The following is a 13,971-nucleotide window of genomic DNA, read 5'->3' as shown; positions in this document are numbered from 1 at the left end:
TACTAAAGGGTATCTTCTCAAGACCTGCATATAATTCCAATTCAGGGAATATGTATTTCCAAATCATCACTCACAACTCAACATACCCAAGTGACAAATATAGCATGTATTTCATCATGAAAATATCACACAACATCAACTGCGGGAGAAAATTCTTCTCAAATGTACCACTAAACCGTTCATGGACTCTTTGTGGGTATGATTTTGAGTGCTGAAAGAGGCCAATATCTGACCTGCAAACCGTAAGCACAATTCGATATGAAACTCAAAAATAGGATTATTAGATTTGAGGGCACCGTCAACACTATTATCCTCCACAACAGTGGTATTTCCATTGTGTTTTCTCTTCCTAGCTCGTTGCCTGCCACCGACCCACGTCTCTTCGAATGCTGCTGCTCCAATGTGTGCACTCCTGTCACAACATCTGATAACTTTGGCTCTGATTGAAAGGTCCTTCAAAATATTCAACAACAAATCCTTGCCATCATCGAACGTTTGTGAAGGAATGTAGAAAGATATCGGTTTCGAGAGCTTCTTTGTCTTATTAAAACTCTGAAATGGCGATAATGGGATTTTCGACGTATCTATAGATTCAGGTGTATGACTCCACGCTAATCCCCAACGCATTGTACTGCCCTGGCAAAACTCGTAAGTCGTGCTCAGAACTGTCCTATTCCCGACAAACCGTTTCTTAAACGTGACAAAACTCGATTTCTTACCGAACATGATCGTATACCACACCAAGCTGTCTTTCAAAACCAAGCTTTCGTTATAGATTCTTTCGGCAAATTCTAAATCTCCGCCTGTTGTTATAGCTTCTACGTTAGAAGCACTACATGAAGAATTCATTTTACCATTAGCTTTACGGGTTTCTTTGTCTTCAAAAAACGGTGGGTTGCATATGCAGCATTTATATGCATCGGTATTATCTTCTACAAGGTGTCTTAACAGTGTCTTAATGGCACTGTCGACTTTCACCACCTTGATACAATTCGTGAGATTGTTCTGGTCCACATTTCTCTTCGCGTATTCAAAATTAATTTCATCGATTTCGGTGGCAGTAAAGTTCATATTTGGGTTGATAAAGACACCGAGTAATGGATATACACAAGAGCTACCAGTGCCTATATCGATGATTCGCATTTTTTCATCACTTTTTTCGGCAATGACAGCGTCTAACAGGTCCTGCACCCATAGCATGTAATTCAACCTACACGGAATAGTGGGTGATAATCGGTCATCGGGTAAGTCCACAGTGTATCCGAAATCTTTATGCAGAAGGCATTTAGCTAGTTCTCGAACAGCGGCAGGGTTCCTGAAATTAACGTGTCCTTTTCCCGCCTTGTTGACTTTCACGTACGGTTTAAAGCTTGGATATGTCTTTGAGAGTTGCACAAAATCTGGCGGGTTGTCTTTGTAAATATTACGAGAGTGCATGTGATGGTTTAAGCTCATAGTTATGCAATCTAAACAATAGCAGAACTAGTCGTATTAGTGACAATAGAGCCCGCATTCATTTTTCAATTTATTATGAAATTGAGCAAAGAAAAATAGAACTACCATGAAAAACCGACAAAGTTATCCAAAATGAGGGGCTTAAGGCAGTGGAAAGCATGGAACATCATCAGGTTAAAATGGTAATTTATACGAATCCAAAAGTCTTGTGATAATGGAAGTCATCAGAGCAACGAGGCAATTAAACACAACCCTAAACTGCATTGTCCAACTGCAATAACATTAATCCATACATGATAACAATGACATTTGTGACGTGGTGCAACAGATGTCCAATTGTACAACAATCCTCTCAACGAATAGTGCTAATAAAGAAACTAGTAAGCAGCTCAAATCACTCATCTTAAAGATTTCCTCGACGAAAACAATTTGGCACCATTACTGATCGAACTACGTGCAAATTTAGTCAAGAGCGCAGACACAGATTGACCTTCAAGACATAAATCCGATATGAAAGGTTCTATTTCCTCTCGCGTCCACTTTGCCCTCTTTTGAAACAAAGCATCGAATCGCTTGGATGGATCTTGCGGTAGCGAATCGACGGGGAAGCGTTCGATAGTTGCAGGTTTTGCATTTCTATCGATCAAAGCTAATCCAGACAAATATTTTTCGTCCGTTACAATCTTATCACTGGGTACAGTACTCTTCCAAACTTCCAAAAATTCTTGTAAATTATATTTGCCTGTGTCGCGCATCAACAGCTCGGCAAAATAACGACAAAATTTTTCTTCATCAATTTCGAATACGGAGACGCCGTCGGCATTTGATATTCTGTGTCCGTAGAACGATAATATGTGGTGAACGATAAAATCAGGCACTAATTCACCAGAATCGTTAATTTTCTCGCATAATTTTTCCAAAGGGATCTGGCTGAAATGCCAGGATTCACAATCGATCACTTCACAAATCCCAGAAAGACAGAATGTAAGATAATCAAAATCTAGTACTCTCCAATAACCATCGATGCAACAAGCTCCCAATTTATGCAAGGATTCTACTAATTCCCCTTCGCTGGCTTGAATTATATTCAGGAATTCGGACATTTTGTACTTATTCTTTTCAGCACATTCCTCCTCGGCCTCTGGTCCTTTGTATGGGTTTTCTTGTAGTAACATTTTCAATTTGTTTATTCGGGGATGAATTTGCTTTAATTCGAGGTAATCATGTGACCATCCTTCAATCTTTTGATGAATTAGCTTGAAGCTGTTGTTTGAGGTATTGATATTCTCCTTCTCATCTTCATCCGTAGGTTCTTTATTCCCTACTCTACATTCAGGTAAGAACAACAGTGTGTTTGATATCTTGGCCTTCTTAATATCGTAAGTTTTGTCACCCGTGCATAAAGTGGCGGAATCCTCGCTATTTCCCCTAATCACGATATCTTCGCCATCTTCGACGCTCTTTAAAACCTCTTTATTCAGCTGAATCAGGATATAGTTTTGATCAGAGGCGGATTCGGAAAAGTATAACGTTTGAGAAGGCATTGATAAATCGTCGGGATCAAGTTTACTGAGAGTCAAGGTAGCGAGAACGTCTTCGTCAGTGCGACAGCAAGTTTCCACTTCCATTTCTGACATCGCAATCTCCCGATACCTGATTGTTTTTTAAACTAATAGAAACACCCACCCGATCAAGCCGATCAACTATCAACAACACCGCGTTCTTACTCAATACAGCTGAGAGGAAGAGAGAGAGAGAGAGAGAGAGAGAGAGAGAGAGAGGGGGGGAGAGAGAACACGTATTTCGATAATGTGATAAATCATTGGATATTCCTCAGATAATAGCATATGGGAACATCAATTTCAATATCGTCCACTGCGAAATACCATTTCTGAAAATTGGTTACTACTGTTCTGTTACCCATGTGTTCAACGGAGACCACAACGCTATCTCATTGTATGTAATCGATTCGCTAGGTTGCACTCGGTGATTGCAGTCTGCATGTGTTTGCAGTTTGCAGTAAGCGGTAGTAGTGGCGGTACCGGTAGTAGTGGCAAGGATTCATCATACAAATGTTTATATGAATTATATAAAATGCTTTCATTGTCCGTTTCTGTAAACCATGCGATCTGCTATTTGGATGCAGATGTTAACGTGGCCATACTTCAAGTCGTTTCGGCACTCTCCTATCTTTCATTATATCGGAATCTTGTGGTGTATTGACTTGACTTGATAATAATTTTGACCAAATGATGATAATGATTTACCAAGCTGCTTGGTAGTCTTTTTCATTACTTCTTACTTGACTTGATAATAATTTTAACAAAATGATGATATGATTTACCAAGCTGCTTGGTAAGTATTTTTCATTACGGTACTCGAAAAATTAACTCTCACACTCATTTTCATCACTATACTCCTGTTAAACACCTCAGTTGCAGATTGATTGCCAGAAATCAATATTGGTTGATTGAATATATTGATTGATTGCTTTCTGACAATATTGATCTGATGAAATTAATAATGAACTGTTGCTGCACTGTTATAAATTGTCTCACCTGGAAAGAATGTTGTGAACCATCACCGCCCCCTGAAAATGCTGGCATCCTGTCAAATTGTCATGAGGTTTAATTGAATCTGTTATACCACAGCTTTAAAGAATGTATTAAAATGAGTACAGTGCGCAGTCCATACTTCAAGCGTTTGCGATCCAGTGCCCCGAAGAAATCAAAAAGCAATGCCCCACTTACTCCAGCCCTCGACTCAAAAAAGGCAAAAGTGACACGTACAAAAGTAAAGTTGGAACCTCAAGATTCATTTTCAGGAAAATTCACAGGTACAAAGTCAAATTCTCATGAAACAAAAGCGTACGTCAACAGGAAAGAAGTCAAGCAGGAGAATCCAAAATGGGAGCCGGTTCTATGGAAAAAACAATTGGCCAATATAAGAAAGATGAGGCAATCAAAGGATGCCCCGGTTGACACCATGGGATGTGAAAAATGTAAAGGGGAAAATTACTCAGAAAAGGTAATGCACAATTGTAATTTGAAATCCAAACCACTTGAGTAGGTATAGTGCAAGTAAGAAAAATCTACTAGTAAAAGTAGAAGTACTTTTTGACTCCCTCTGCTAAATGATTGGAATCGCTGACCTCTTTGCCTGATATATCAGGTGAGCAGCAATGATTTTCCAAGTTAAAGTAATTTAATAAAAAATAATTAAAAAATAAAACATAGTGTGAGCACAGGACACCGATTCCATACAGGAATTGACCACAGAGCATTAAGTACTAACCCCAAAATGACTTTCAGGCAAATAGGCTACATCCATTCAAATAAATTTGGCCACCAAATACCTGTATGAGTAACTAATACTTACAGGATAAAAGATTTCACACTTTGGTGTCGTTGATGTTGTCAAGTCAGACGAAGGACCAAGTCACCCATGCAGCTATGCTCAGATTGATAGAACATGGTTTAACAGCAGAAACCGTTTCGAGAATACCTGACGAACAGCTGGGGAAACTCATCTATCCAGTTGGGTTTTGGAAAGTGGGTTTTCGATTTGTTTTTTAATTACTATTGGTTTAAATCAGTCTTTTGTATTCAGAAAAAAGTAATCTACTTGAAAAAGACAGCACATATTTTGAAGGAGGAGTATGATGGAGACATACCTGATGATATTGATGGACTTGTAAAGTTACCAGGAGTTGGACCGAAAATGGCGTATTTAGCAATGACATGTGCTTGGAATAAGGTCGTCGGTATTGGTAGGTGAAGAAACGAATATATGCTCACAGCAAAAATGATTACATTTGTCGAATTGCATCAATACAGGGGTTGATGTGCATGTACACCGCATTGCAAACCGGTTGAAATGGGTCAAAAGTCGAACAAAATTGCCAGAAAGCACAAGAAAAGAATTAGAAGATTGGCTTCCACAGTAAGCGATTATTTTTGTGTAATGCTGTGACCATGCACTTTAATTTTATTTTGGCTCTACTTTTCAGATCTTACTGGCGCGAAGTCAATTGGCTTCTCGTTGGCTTTGGTCAACAAATATGCCTGCCAGTATCACCACGTTGCAGCGATTGTCTGAACAAAGATATATGCCCATCATCAACTGCCAAAACCAAGATGCATAAATGAACCTGCAATCCCGTTCAAAGCATACTTTCTGTTAGCAATCATTCCTATCTTGCATTTTCGTCTTGCCATTGGTCTTGCATTTGAAATAAACTGTTCGCTTTTGTTTTGTACTGGCTGAGCTGTCCCTTGAGTGATCGACTATGGTGCTAACAAAGTTGTGGTGATCATAACATTTGAGAATGCTGGTTCTGTAATTTCACGGGTAAGCAAATACCAGGTTGTTAACATGTCGTGGAAATGCGTGGATCTCGGTACGTGTTTATATATTGGCATTCGAAAATGCACCACAGCCTTTTACGAAGTTAGTATGCAATATCCAAATCCATGGTTACATGTTCCTTCATAATCTGCGGACGGTCGTTGAGAAATAATGAAAATAAAGTAGGGTGTCTAGCAGGCCAGGGTGTGTGTATAATTGGAGACTATTCCAAGTCGTTTCGACTCATTCCTATCTTTTTCACTGAACCGGATTCTCGTGATGTTTTGAACTGATGAAGATAAATTCCCCCATCCACCGCGTGGCTCAATTTTAGCGTTGTTTTGGCGGTTACGTTCCACTGCTTTTTACTATAGCAACGACATAGCGCGAACTGGCGCCACTAGTGAGCCAATATAGTGGTGTTGAAATTAAAACTGGTTACAGGCGTCCAAATGTCCTTGTGTTAGCTCTTCTAAAAGACTATTGATTTCTGCCAAAATGAGTCGTCTTTACGACACCGTAGAACCAGCGGTGATTGATGATGAAATGTTAAAGAAAGCAGTCGAGGAGCAAGGACCTAAAGAAGAAGCAGGTCGTATTGCAAAGCAAGAAGGCGTCGATTACAAGGACGTTCTAGCTCTAAGGCTTGACTTCAAAAGTAATTCGAACGTGCATTTGATTTAAAATATACCTTGTAAATAATCAACCTCATTGAAATAGATATTTTAAAAATTGACAACTTGTGGCAATTCAAGAAACTCACCAAGTTACAACTGGACGACAATATCATAGAAAAGATTGAAGGGCTTGACGCACTTGTTAACCTGGTATGGCTAGGTAAGATATGAGCGTAATTTATGGGTACAGTCATCAGAAATAATTCTTTTTCACCACCTTGTTCAGATCTATCATTCAATAATATAGAAGTCATTGAAGGTCTCGGGAAATTGACAAAATTGGAAGATCTTACTTTGTACAGCAACAGAATTAGTCGGTTGGAGAATATGGACAGCCTCACAAACCTGCACGTGCTGTCCATGGGAAACAATAAGCTTCATCAACTGGACAATGTAAGTACGCAATGAGATCTCAGTAAAATCCTCATTCATGTTTGAGGTTCTAAATTTTCATGTTCACACAATTGTGCACTAGCAGTTAATAACATTTCTGACTGATATGTTTTATTTTACAGCTCATATATTTGCGGAGATTCAAAAATCTACGAACCCTGAACTTGGCCGGGTGTCCAGTCTGCGAAGATCCAGGATATAAGCTTTTTACTGTAGCATATTTGTCCCATCTTGTGTATTTGGATTTCCGACTCATTGATGAAGATACGGTAAGAAAGATGTTCAGAATATCTTTCGACGTGGGGATAAGAATGTTGATAGTGGATTAAATTATTATTATTTGTGTTGTAATATCATTCGAAATTGTATAAAATATTTTAGCGGACTAAAGCAAACAATTTATATGAAAATAAATTGGGCGAACTCATGCACAATGAGAATCAGAAGGAAAGACTACTGCAAGAAGAAAAGGAGAGACAAAAAGAGTTGCAAAAGCAATCAGTAAGCAAGACTTTTAGATCTGATGGACGGTGAAGTACAATAGCAATATCAATACTTAAAATAATATGATTCCTTTCAATCTGAAAATTGCCTTCATTGGAGGTCAGCGGTAACATCAATGATGGATGCCATATTATTTATAGCGAGTTTCATATCGATGCTTCTAACCACATCTATATGAAATGACTAATTGGTCAAAATATGTAACTAGTCTTTCTTCTTTGATCATGCATCATGCTTGTTTCGCAAATCTCAAATAAGAATGTGACTGGGCATCGAATAAGGTGTATCATTCAATTACAACATGTATAGCGATGCACTCAGTTTGATGTATTGTAAAATTCAATATTACCAAATATTTCAGGACGCATACGTCGAAAACCTTGACGGTTCTCAATTATTTGACTCATTATACACGGAAGATCCCGAAGGCCAAAAGTTATCGATGCTACCTGGCCTGGAAGAAATGCTCCAAGTAAGATATATATTGACATATGGTATATTCTAATTTCTCATTAGTGCGTGTAATTGTTTATTTACAAATTGTGCTGCTACTATAGTACCGTATGTCCGTATACTTCATAGTTTGTTATTGTTGCCATTGGTACAATGCGAATTTCATGGTCTGTGATTTTGATTGTTGCGTCATACTTTGCCTTTTTGGTTTCGCTTTTAAATCTGTTTAAATCCCTTTAGTGTGCCGATAACTCTTGAAAAGAGGCACCCGAAAAGTCTTCGAGTTTAATAAATATACTGCTACAATGGATGTTGCATTAAAAGCTATATTCTAAATAAGATAACCTCATTGAGTCTCTGACCCCTTGGAGTCATATCAGGTGGCCCATCCCTAACCACTAAAAGGGAGCTTTGAAGCTATCTACTGGTTATTTCTTCTACAGATAAAGTGCTATTGTCGTTCTCCATAATTTTATAGGATTTTCAAGATAAGTTTGTGGCAATCTGCAAAAAGATATTCGAATATGGCATGAAAGAACATGAGCGACGCACGCACGAAGTCAACGAATTTCACCAATGTATTGAAGAGGCGAAAGTCGAAAACAAGAAATTCTCGACCAAAGAAATTGACGCTTTTGAGCAGTACAAGAGAAAGGTACCTATACTTTCAAGCTCGGGCATAGTCATCACTATTGGTATTATAGCAGAAGCATATTGGCTTCCACAACAAACCTGAACTACTTCAAGTGGCAATATAGGATGAATGATCTAAAAAGTATTCAAGGACATTTGAAATGTTCGCCACATACAGAGTGGTCAAAGTGGTCACCGTTTTTTACTACGTAGAAGTAACGTCAAAAATTTCAATTCTACCACAAGTAGAATTAATAATTTCCGAGACATGTCAAACTACTTCCAGTGAAAGTAGAAAATAAAGGTGTAAAAAACAGTCAAGTAGTTTCAAAATGTAGAATTTGAACAGCATCTTGAAGGTACAGAACTTCAATATACAACTGAATAGTATATTATTATTAGGGCGATTTTGTTTACCTAAAAAACGGAAGATTTTTACATTAAAAATAAAAATTTTGACAATTTTTACCTTGAAAAACTTTGACCAAATTTTTACCTACCGTATTCAAATTAGGTGTTTTTCCACAAAATGTTAGAATTGTACTACTTATCTTCATTTCTGGTTAGAACTGTCTTTCCTTACGAAGTAGTTTGCCCTGAAAAAAACTGACTCAAAAACTGACAAATTCTTACATGAAAAAACTTTATTTCAACGAAATCTGGCCCAGAACTCCAGTAGTTACATCACGTATCATGGTAAAAATAATTAATATTTGTTGTAGTATAACGAAAGATACTTTCCTACATTCTCGGGTAGAAAGTGTTCGTCCTTACCAAGTAGCTTGCCAAGAATGGAGAAAGAACGTGCAACAGCAGCAGTTGTCGGCTGACAACACTGAAGTTGTGCGTGCACTGCTGGTGACACACCGTGTTGCTTCATTCTGACAATGGTGTCTACATCACAATTTTTCATTATGAGCTTCTTGATATAAGAACCATGCAATGCCCACAAAGTCTTGCTTCAGTTAGGATATTGCGGTACGTTGAGCATAACACCATGTCAACCAATTTCTGGTATTTGAATGTTTATGATTCATAATAAGCAGACAATGGTCCGTCTACGACGGTAAGCCTATAAAGCAGTAGTCGGGAAGCTTTTTTTGTCCGGAGAGCCATATTGGCCTTTTTTTCATCCCAACTCCCAAAGAGCCATATTCACTATAAAAACTGGTATTTATTGTTCGAAAATAAAGCTCGAAATGAGAGGTAAGGCACAGATGGGCCAAGCATCGCCATTGATGACGCAATTGATCGTAAGTAGCTTAGAATTATTATAACTGATATTAATCGTATGTGACTGTCACACTGATCTAAATACTTATCGACTTCTCAATTGTCAAAAGTATTCGGCAGTAACATAATGCGCTACAGGCAACATTCATACATTTTATCACCGGTACTACACAGAGCTATACTTACCAATCAAGAACGTGGATATCTATGGCGTTGTTTGTAATTCGAGTGTGTAATTGTGAATGTCACATCCACAACAGTTCATTTCGCACGGTAGATCAGGAAGACAATGTGTATTTGAAAACTGTGTTTTGATATGGGCATCGCAATGTTTGCTGTGCTCTTTGATTAATCAACGTATCGCACAATTCAAGATTTCGAGTCGGGTACGTAGAATTCGCGAGTGATATTGGCAGCCGGTGTGACAGTAACTTAAATTTGATGATTTTGAAGAGGGGTCCGTGCCCCTAAACCTGAAGACAGCTTTGTCTTTACCTCTTGAAGATATGTTTCTATTGCCACGAGAACAATTATTTTGGCCGGTATGAAAATGTACCAACAAGTCACTGCAATATTGATCAATTCAGTAAAAAAATAAATATTTGGCAAAGAGCCATATCTTATACCCAAAAGAGCCATATATGGCTCGCGAGCCATAGGTTCCTGACCACTCCAATAAAGTATTGGCTACAAGCTGTAAAATGTCAAATGATAAGTTCACCGACAGTGCAAAATCTACGATACAAACGAAATGCGGGCTGCAACAAAATTTTAACTCTGTAAACAATTTTGACATTTTTTGACCTAATGGTACAATTTTGACATGTAAAAAAAATCGCCCTAATTATTAGCCTATATATTATTCAAATGTAGAATTGTTCGAAGGGCTGCATACTTTGAGCAGTTAATCGGAGGTGGCTACTTTTGACGCGTCGGGTTACATGTTCGCGACTAACGCAAAATGAATAATCACGCTACAAATAGGCAGTGTTGTAACCAAGTCACATGGTTCAGTGTCACAAGTCAATCTCACTTATATAGTTTTGACTTGAGTCAAGTCGAGTCATTTTCAATTCACACCGAGTCAAGTCCGAGTCCAAGTCATCATGTTCAGTTGTTCACTGTTCAGCTCTCACTTCAATCTGGTTCAACCCACTTTTTTCAACTCTGCTCGAGTGATATAGAATGGCTTGCATTCATAATATAGTGATTTTCCTCAGTCTTAACAGCTTCTTGCCTTATTTTCCATGTATCAGGGCTGATAAACAAAATACCAATAATGCGGTAAATTTACTATTCTTCGAAGTTACAATGGAATGTCTGTCTTGGCAGTCCTAGTCTCGAGTCATAATGACTTGGTTTGAGTCATGCACAATGACTCGAGTACAAGTTGAGTCAATACAAAAATTGACCCGAGTCCAGTCTAGTCACGAAAAAATCGTGACTCGAGTCGAGTCATAACTCGAGTCATTACAATCTTGCAAATAGGTGACATTTTTTTAAATTAATTGTTATGGTGTTACAGGGGCTATTTTGCCCAGTTGGCAGGGCCTAAAAACCTCATATGTAGAAGTGGGAAATGTCTAAAAACGTAATCACTCGAGTGAGAAGCACATGTGTGCAAAATCAACCTGAGTTACTGACCACATCTCAGTACATGTTATGGTAAATATGTTTTGTGGTGATAGACCGTAAAAAGTCATATTTGAAGTAAAGTTTGTGCATTCATTTTTCCAGTATCAACGGCTGCACATGTTTTTACAATGTGAATACACCTTTGGAATTGATTGCGGGCTTTTTAAAATGTTTAAATGTTCAGTATGTAGCTATTCTACGTATACATGAGTGATACAGCGCCTTTTTGCAGGTATCTGTATTTAAAACAGTTAGCAAAATACAATGACTTTTAACATATCTCGTACTTTGAAAATTCAACTAGACAAAGTGACTAGTAGTGACTTGACTCGAATCACCTTTGAAAATCGAGTGACTTGACTTGACTCAAGTTAAAATGTCAATGACTCGAGATGACTTGTGACTCAAAGGTAGTGACTTGATCCCAACCTGATGCGGTACAGTATAAAGACCAAATTGCTCCCAATCATTTTGAGGTTTTGTAAAGGGCTCTAACAATAAGCTTGAGAACCACATGGTCTTGAAGCAAGAACAATATAGTTTGCACTATCACAGATAACGATATGTGTTCATTCTCAGATATTTGCGGAAATAACCATAGCCACCGATGCCACTGTTCTCGAAGGAAAGATGTCAGAGTATCATTCAGAAGTTAATCGTGTTTGGGATTTGTTGATGGGTTTCGAAATGCAATTGGTCGACCAGTTGGAGGAGACAATCAAGGACTTCGAAAGAAACCTTGCGGATATGATGACATCATTTGTGGAATATGTCCAAGGACTGTATCCTTCACAAATAATTTAAAATTTTTGATTGTTTGATACATCCATTGAATTTGAATAATGATCCTTGACATTGAATTACACAAACTTTTAGCATCTCTCAAATTCGTGAACTTGAGAACACCCATAACGAGAAGCTTTTGGAAATGTCCATGGCGACATTGGAGAAGGCCGTGAAGAATGAACTGGATGATGACATGCCCGATGAAGTGCGCCAGGTATGTATGACATAGTCTTCATCAACGAATATTTGAGCCATACCTACTCTTATTTGATAGAACCAACCAATCATGCAATGCAGTTTTGTTTTAGATGTGGGACTTTCGTAGTATCCTGGTACAGTTTTCATCTGTTATTACTAAATCAAGTTTTGCCCAGTGGTTCCCAACCTTTTTACGGTCCTAATGCAATTAACGATTAGAAATTTGATAAGGTGAATCCTAATAAAGTTCAGCACCTTTTCCGAGATCTATTCATGGCCAATTTGGGAAACCCATTACTTTGAAAAAATATCCAACACCTTTACAACCCCCACGTTGAAAACCACTGCACAGCCAGTCTCAAGCACAAAGAGTATAGGGTAGAATTTAATCAATTGGGTACAAAAGCCAGTCCTGTCATGTCAGAGACATGTCAAATTCGCCAGGAAGATGGATGTTGTTCTGAATTGTACTGAACGATGTTAAATTAATACCAAAAAGTGCAAGAACATATATATCTGAGATGCTGAAGGAATCTTCAACAAAATTACTCACCGATTATTTAACTTTGCCAAAATATTTGATATAGTTGAACATTTACAACCTAGACCACACGTCAGTGGTGAAGGCTATGAACCTATTCCATATTATTATATTGTGCAGCTCTTTGTGGATAAAGAAACAATCGTGAATGCTATCGGCGCATCACACGATGTACATCTTCTCAAAATCGACAACAGAGAGGACGATATTGTAACGCGAAGCGGAGCATGGCTAACCGCCCTAATCGCAAAACTCCACGCGGAAGAGACGACACGAAATCGACAGAGGGTGGTGGAAATTTCAAACTATGTAGATCATTTGCGAGAAGAGGTTGACACCCTGGAAGTTAGCGATGCTCATGCGTGACACTTCTTACTTTATTTTGTTCTCTATAAAAAAAATATATATGCCTTGTATATGTAAAGATTGTTGTTGACTAACTGGGGTGGATGTCCTAAGAATCTAGATCAGAGATCCTCAAGCTTTTTTAAACACGGAATGTTTAGGGTACCGTAGTTGCCTGGATCCCTTGGACCAGTGGTTCTCAACCTTTTTGACTTTGCGGACCCCTTTTTGACTGTGACGGACCTCTGCGGACCCCCTCAAGTTTTAGTTCAAATTTGGATAGATGGAGGCTAATGTAATATTAATGCGTAACGCTTCCCACGATACTTTTGGCGTGTTCGCAACATTTATCGCACCCTAATGAAGAAACATGTTTTTAATGAACGTATCACGTCCACTCGTCCAGCCTAGTCACTTTATCTAGCATCTCATCTTGAAGTTATTCTGGAATAGTGGTTATGTATATCACAGAATAAAATGGATTTCGTGGCACAGTTTCAATCCCTTCATTGGGAAAAAGTAGGGAAATGCTTCAGGACTTTTTACTTTAAACAACTGTTCACTAATTTGATAACACTGACAAGTTTAAATCGAAAACATTTACGAAGTTAACTACCTCCATATCTTTATTTTTTCCACAAACCCCAACAAAACGTCTCTAAAGAGCAATATGTTTGTATCAGTAGGTTATTGGCAATTTGGCAATTTAATTGTCACAGTAGGATATTTCATGTCTGACGATTATTCTGATGTGAGTAATCAGGTTTTAGC

At 38.2% G+C, this 13,971-nt stretch overlaps 4 protein-coding genes across 4 annotated transcripts; 2 read left to right on the top strand and 2 right to left on the bottom strand.

Moving 5' to 3' along the window:
• Nucleotides 1-83: 83 nt before the first annotated feature.
• On the bottom strand, nucleotides 84-1,455 carry LOC145458020 (RNA N(6)-adenosine-methyltransferase METTL16-like). Its single transcript, XM_080336323.1, has one exon. The coding sequence runs from the start codon at nucleotides 1,453-1,455 to the stop codon at nucleotides 136-138; it is 1,320 nt and encodes a 439-aa protein (XP_080192449.1). The 3' UTR covers nucleotides 84-135.
• A 10-nt stretch (nucleotides 1,456-1,465) lies between these two features.
• On the bottom strand, nucleotides 1,466-3,477 carry LOC145458021 (sister chromatid cohesion protein DCC1-like). Its single transcript, XM_080336324.1, has one exon. The coding sequence runs from the start codon at nucleotides 3,090-3,092 to the stop codon at nucleotides 1,854-1,856; it is 1,239 nt and encodes a 412-aa protein (XP_080192450.1). The 5' UTR covers nucleotides 3,093-3,477; the 3' UTR covers nucleotides 1,466-1,853.
• Nucleotides 3,478-3,840: 363 nt separating this feature from the next.
• Nucleotides 3,841-5,713, top strand: LOC145458025 (endonuclease III-like protein 1). Its single transcript, XM_080336328.1, has 5 exons — nucleotides 3,841-4,482; nucleotides 4,836-5,006; nucleotides 5,065-5,224; nucleotides 5,292-5,397; nucleotides 5,465-5,713. The coding sequence occupies exons 1-5, from the start codon at nucleotides 4,126-4,128 to the stop codon at nucleotides 5,601-5,603; spliced, it is 933 nt and encodes a 310-aa protein (XP_080192454.1). The 5' UTR covers nucleotides 3,841-4,125; the 3' UTR covers nucleotides 5,604-5,713.
• Nucleotides 5,714-6,209: 496 nt separating this feature from the next.
• Nucleotides 6,210-13,279, top strand: LOC145458019 (dynein regulatory complex subunit 3-like). The gene is made up of 10 exons (XM_080336322.1): nucleotides 6,210-6,460; nucleotides 6,523-6,639; nucleotides 6,706-6,872; nucleotides 6,995-7,141; nucleotides 7,254-7,373; nucleotides 7,738-7,848; nucleotides 8,308-8,484; nucleotides 11,910-12,112; nucleotides 12,207-12,330; nucleotides 12,976-13,279. Exons 1-10 carry the CDS (start codon nucleotides 6,301-6,303, stop codon nucleotides 13,219-13,221), a joined length of 1,572 nt encoding a protein of 523 aa, XP_080192448.1. The 5' UTR covers nucleotides 6,210-6,300; the 3' UTR covers nucleotides 13,222-13,279.
• Nucleotides 13,280-13,971: the final 692 nt, after the last annotated feature.

This window comes from Botryllus schlosseri, chromosome 15, assembly GCF_051294905.1.
Source record: "Botryllus schlosseri isolate E-star chromosome 15, Bs_hap1, whole genome shotgun sequence".
Taxonomy (NCBI): domain Eukaryota; kingdom Metazoa; phylum Chordata; class Ascidiacea; order Stolidobranchia; family Styelidae; genus Botryllus; species Botryllus schlosseri.
Note: the sequence above shows the minus strand (reverse complement) of the source record. Positions and strands in the feature narration are given on the sequence as shown.

Bases quoted from the DNA above. Each gene is read 5' to 3' on its own strand.
- LOC145458020 (XM_080336323.1), bottom strand. From the start codon at position 1,455: ATGAGCTTAAACCATCACATGCACTCTCGTAATATTTACAAAGACAAC.
- LOC145458019 (XM_080336322.1), top strand. From the start codon at position 6,301: ATGAGTCGTCTTTACGACACCGTAGAACCAGCGGTGATTGATGATGAA. The intron at 6,461-6,522 runs GTAATTCGAACG...TCATTGAAATAG, and splicing joins TCTAAGGCTTGACTTCAAAA to ATATTTTAAAAATTGACAAC. The intron at 7,849-8,307 runs GTAAGATATATA...ATAATTTTATAG, and splicing joins GCCTGGAAGAAATGCTCCAA to GATTTTCAAGATAAGTTTGT.
- LOC145458021 (XM_080336324.1), bottom strand. From the start codon at position 3,092: ATGTCAGAAATGGAAGTGGAAACTTGCTGTCGCACTGACGAAGACGTT.
- LOC145458025 (XM_080336328.1), top strand. From the start codon at position 4,126: ATGAGTACAGTGCGCAGTCCATACTTCAAGCGTTTGCGATCCAGTGCC. The intron at 5,007-5,064 runs GTGGGTTTTCGA...TTTTGTATTCAG, and splicing joins ATCCAGTTGGGTTTTGGAAA to AAAAAAGTAATCTACTTGAA. The intron at 5,225-5,291 runs GTAGGTGAAGAA...GCATCAATACAG, and splicing joins GAATAAGGTCGTCGGTATTG to GGGTTGATGTGCATGTACAC.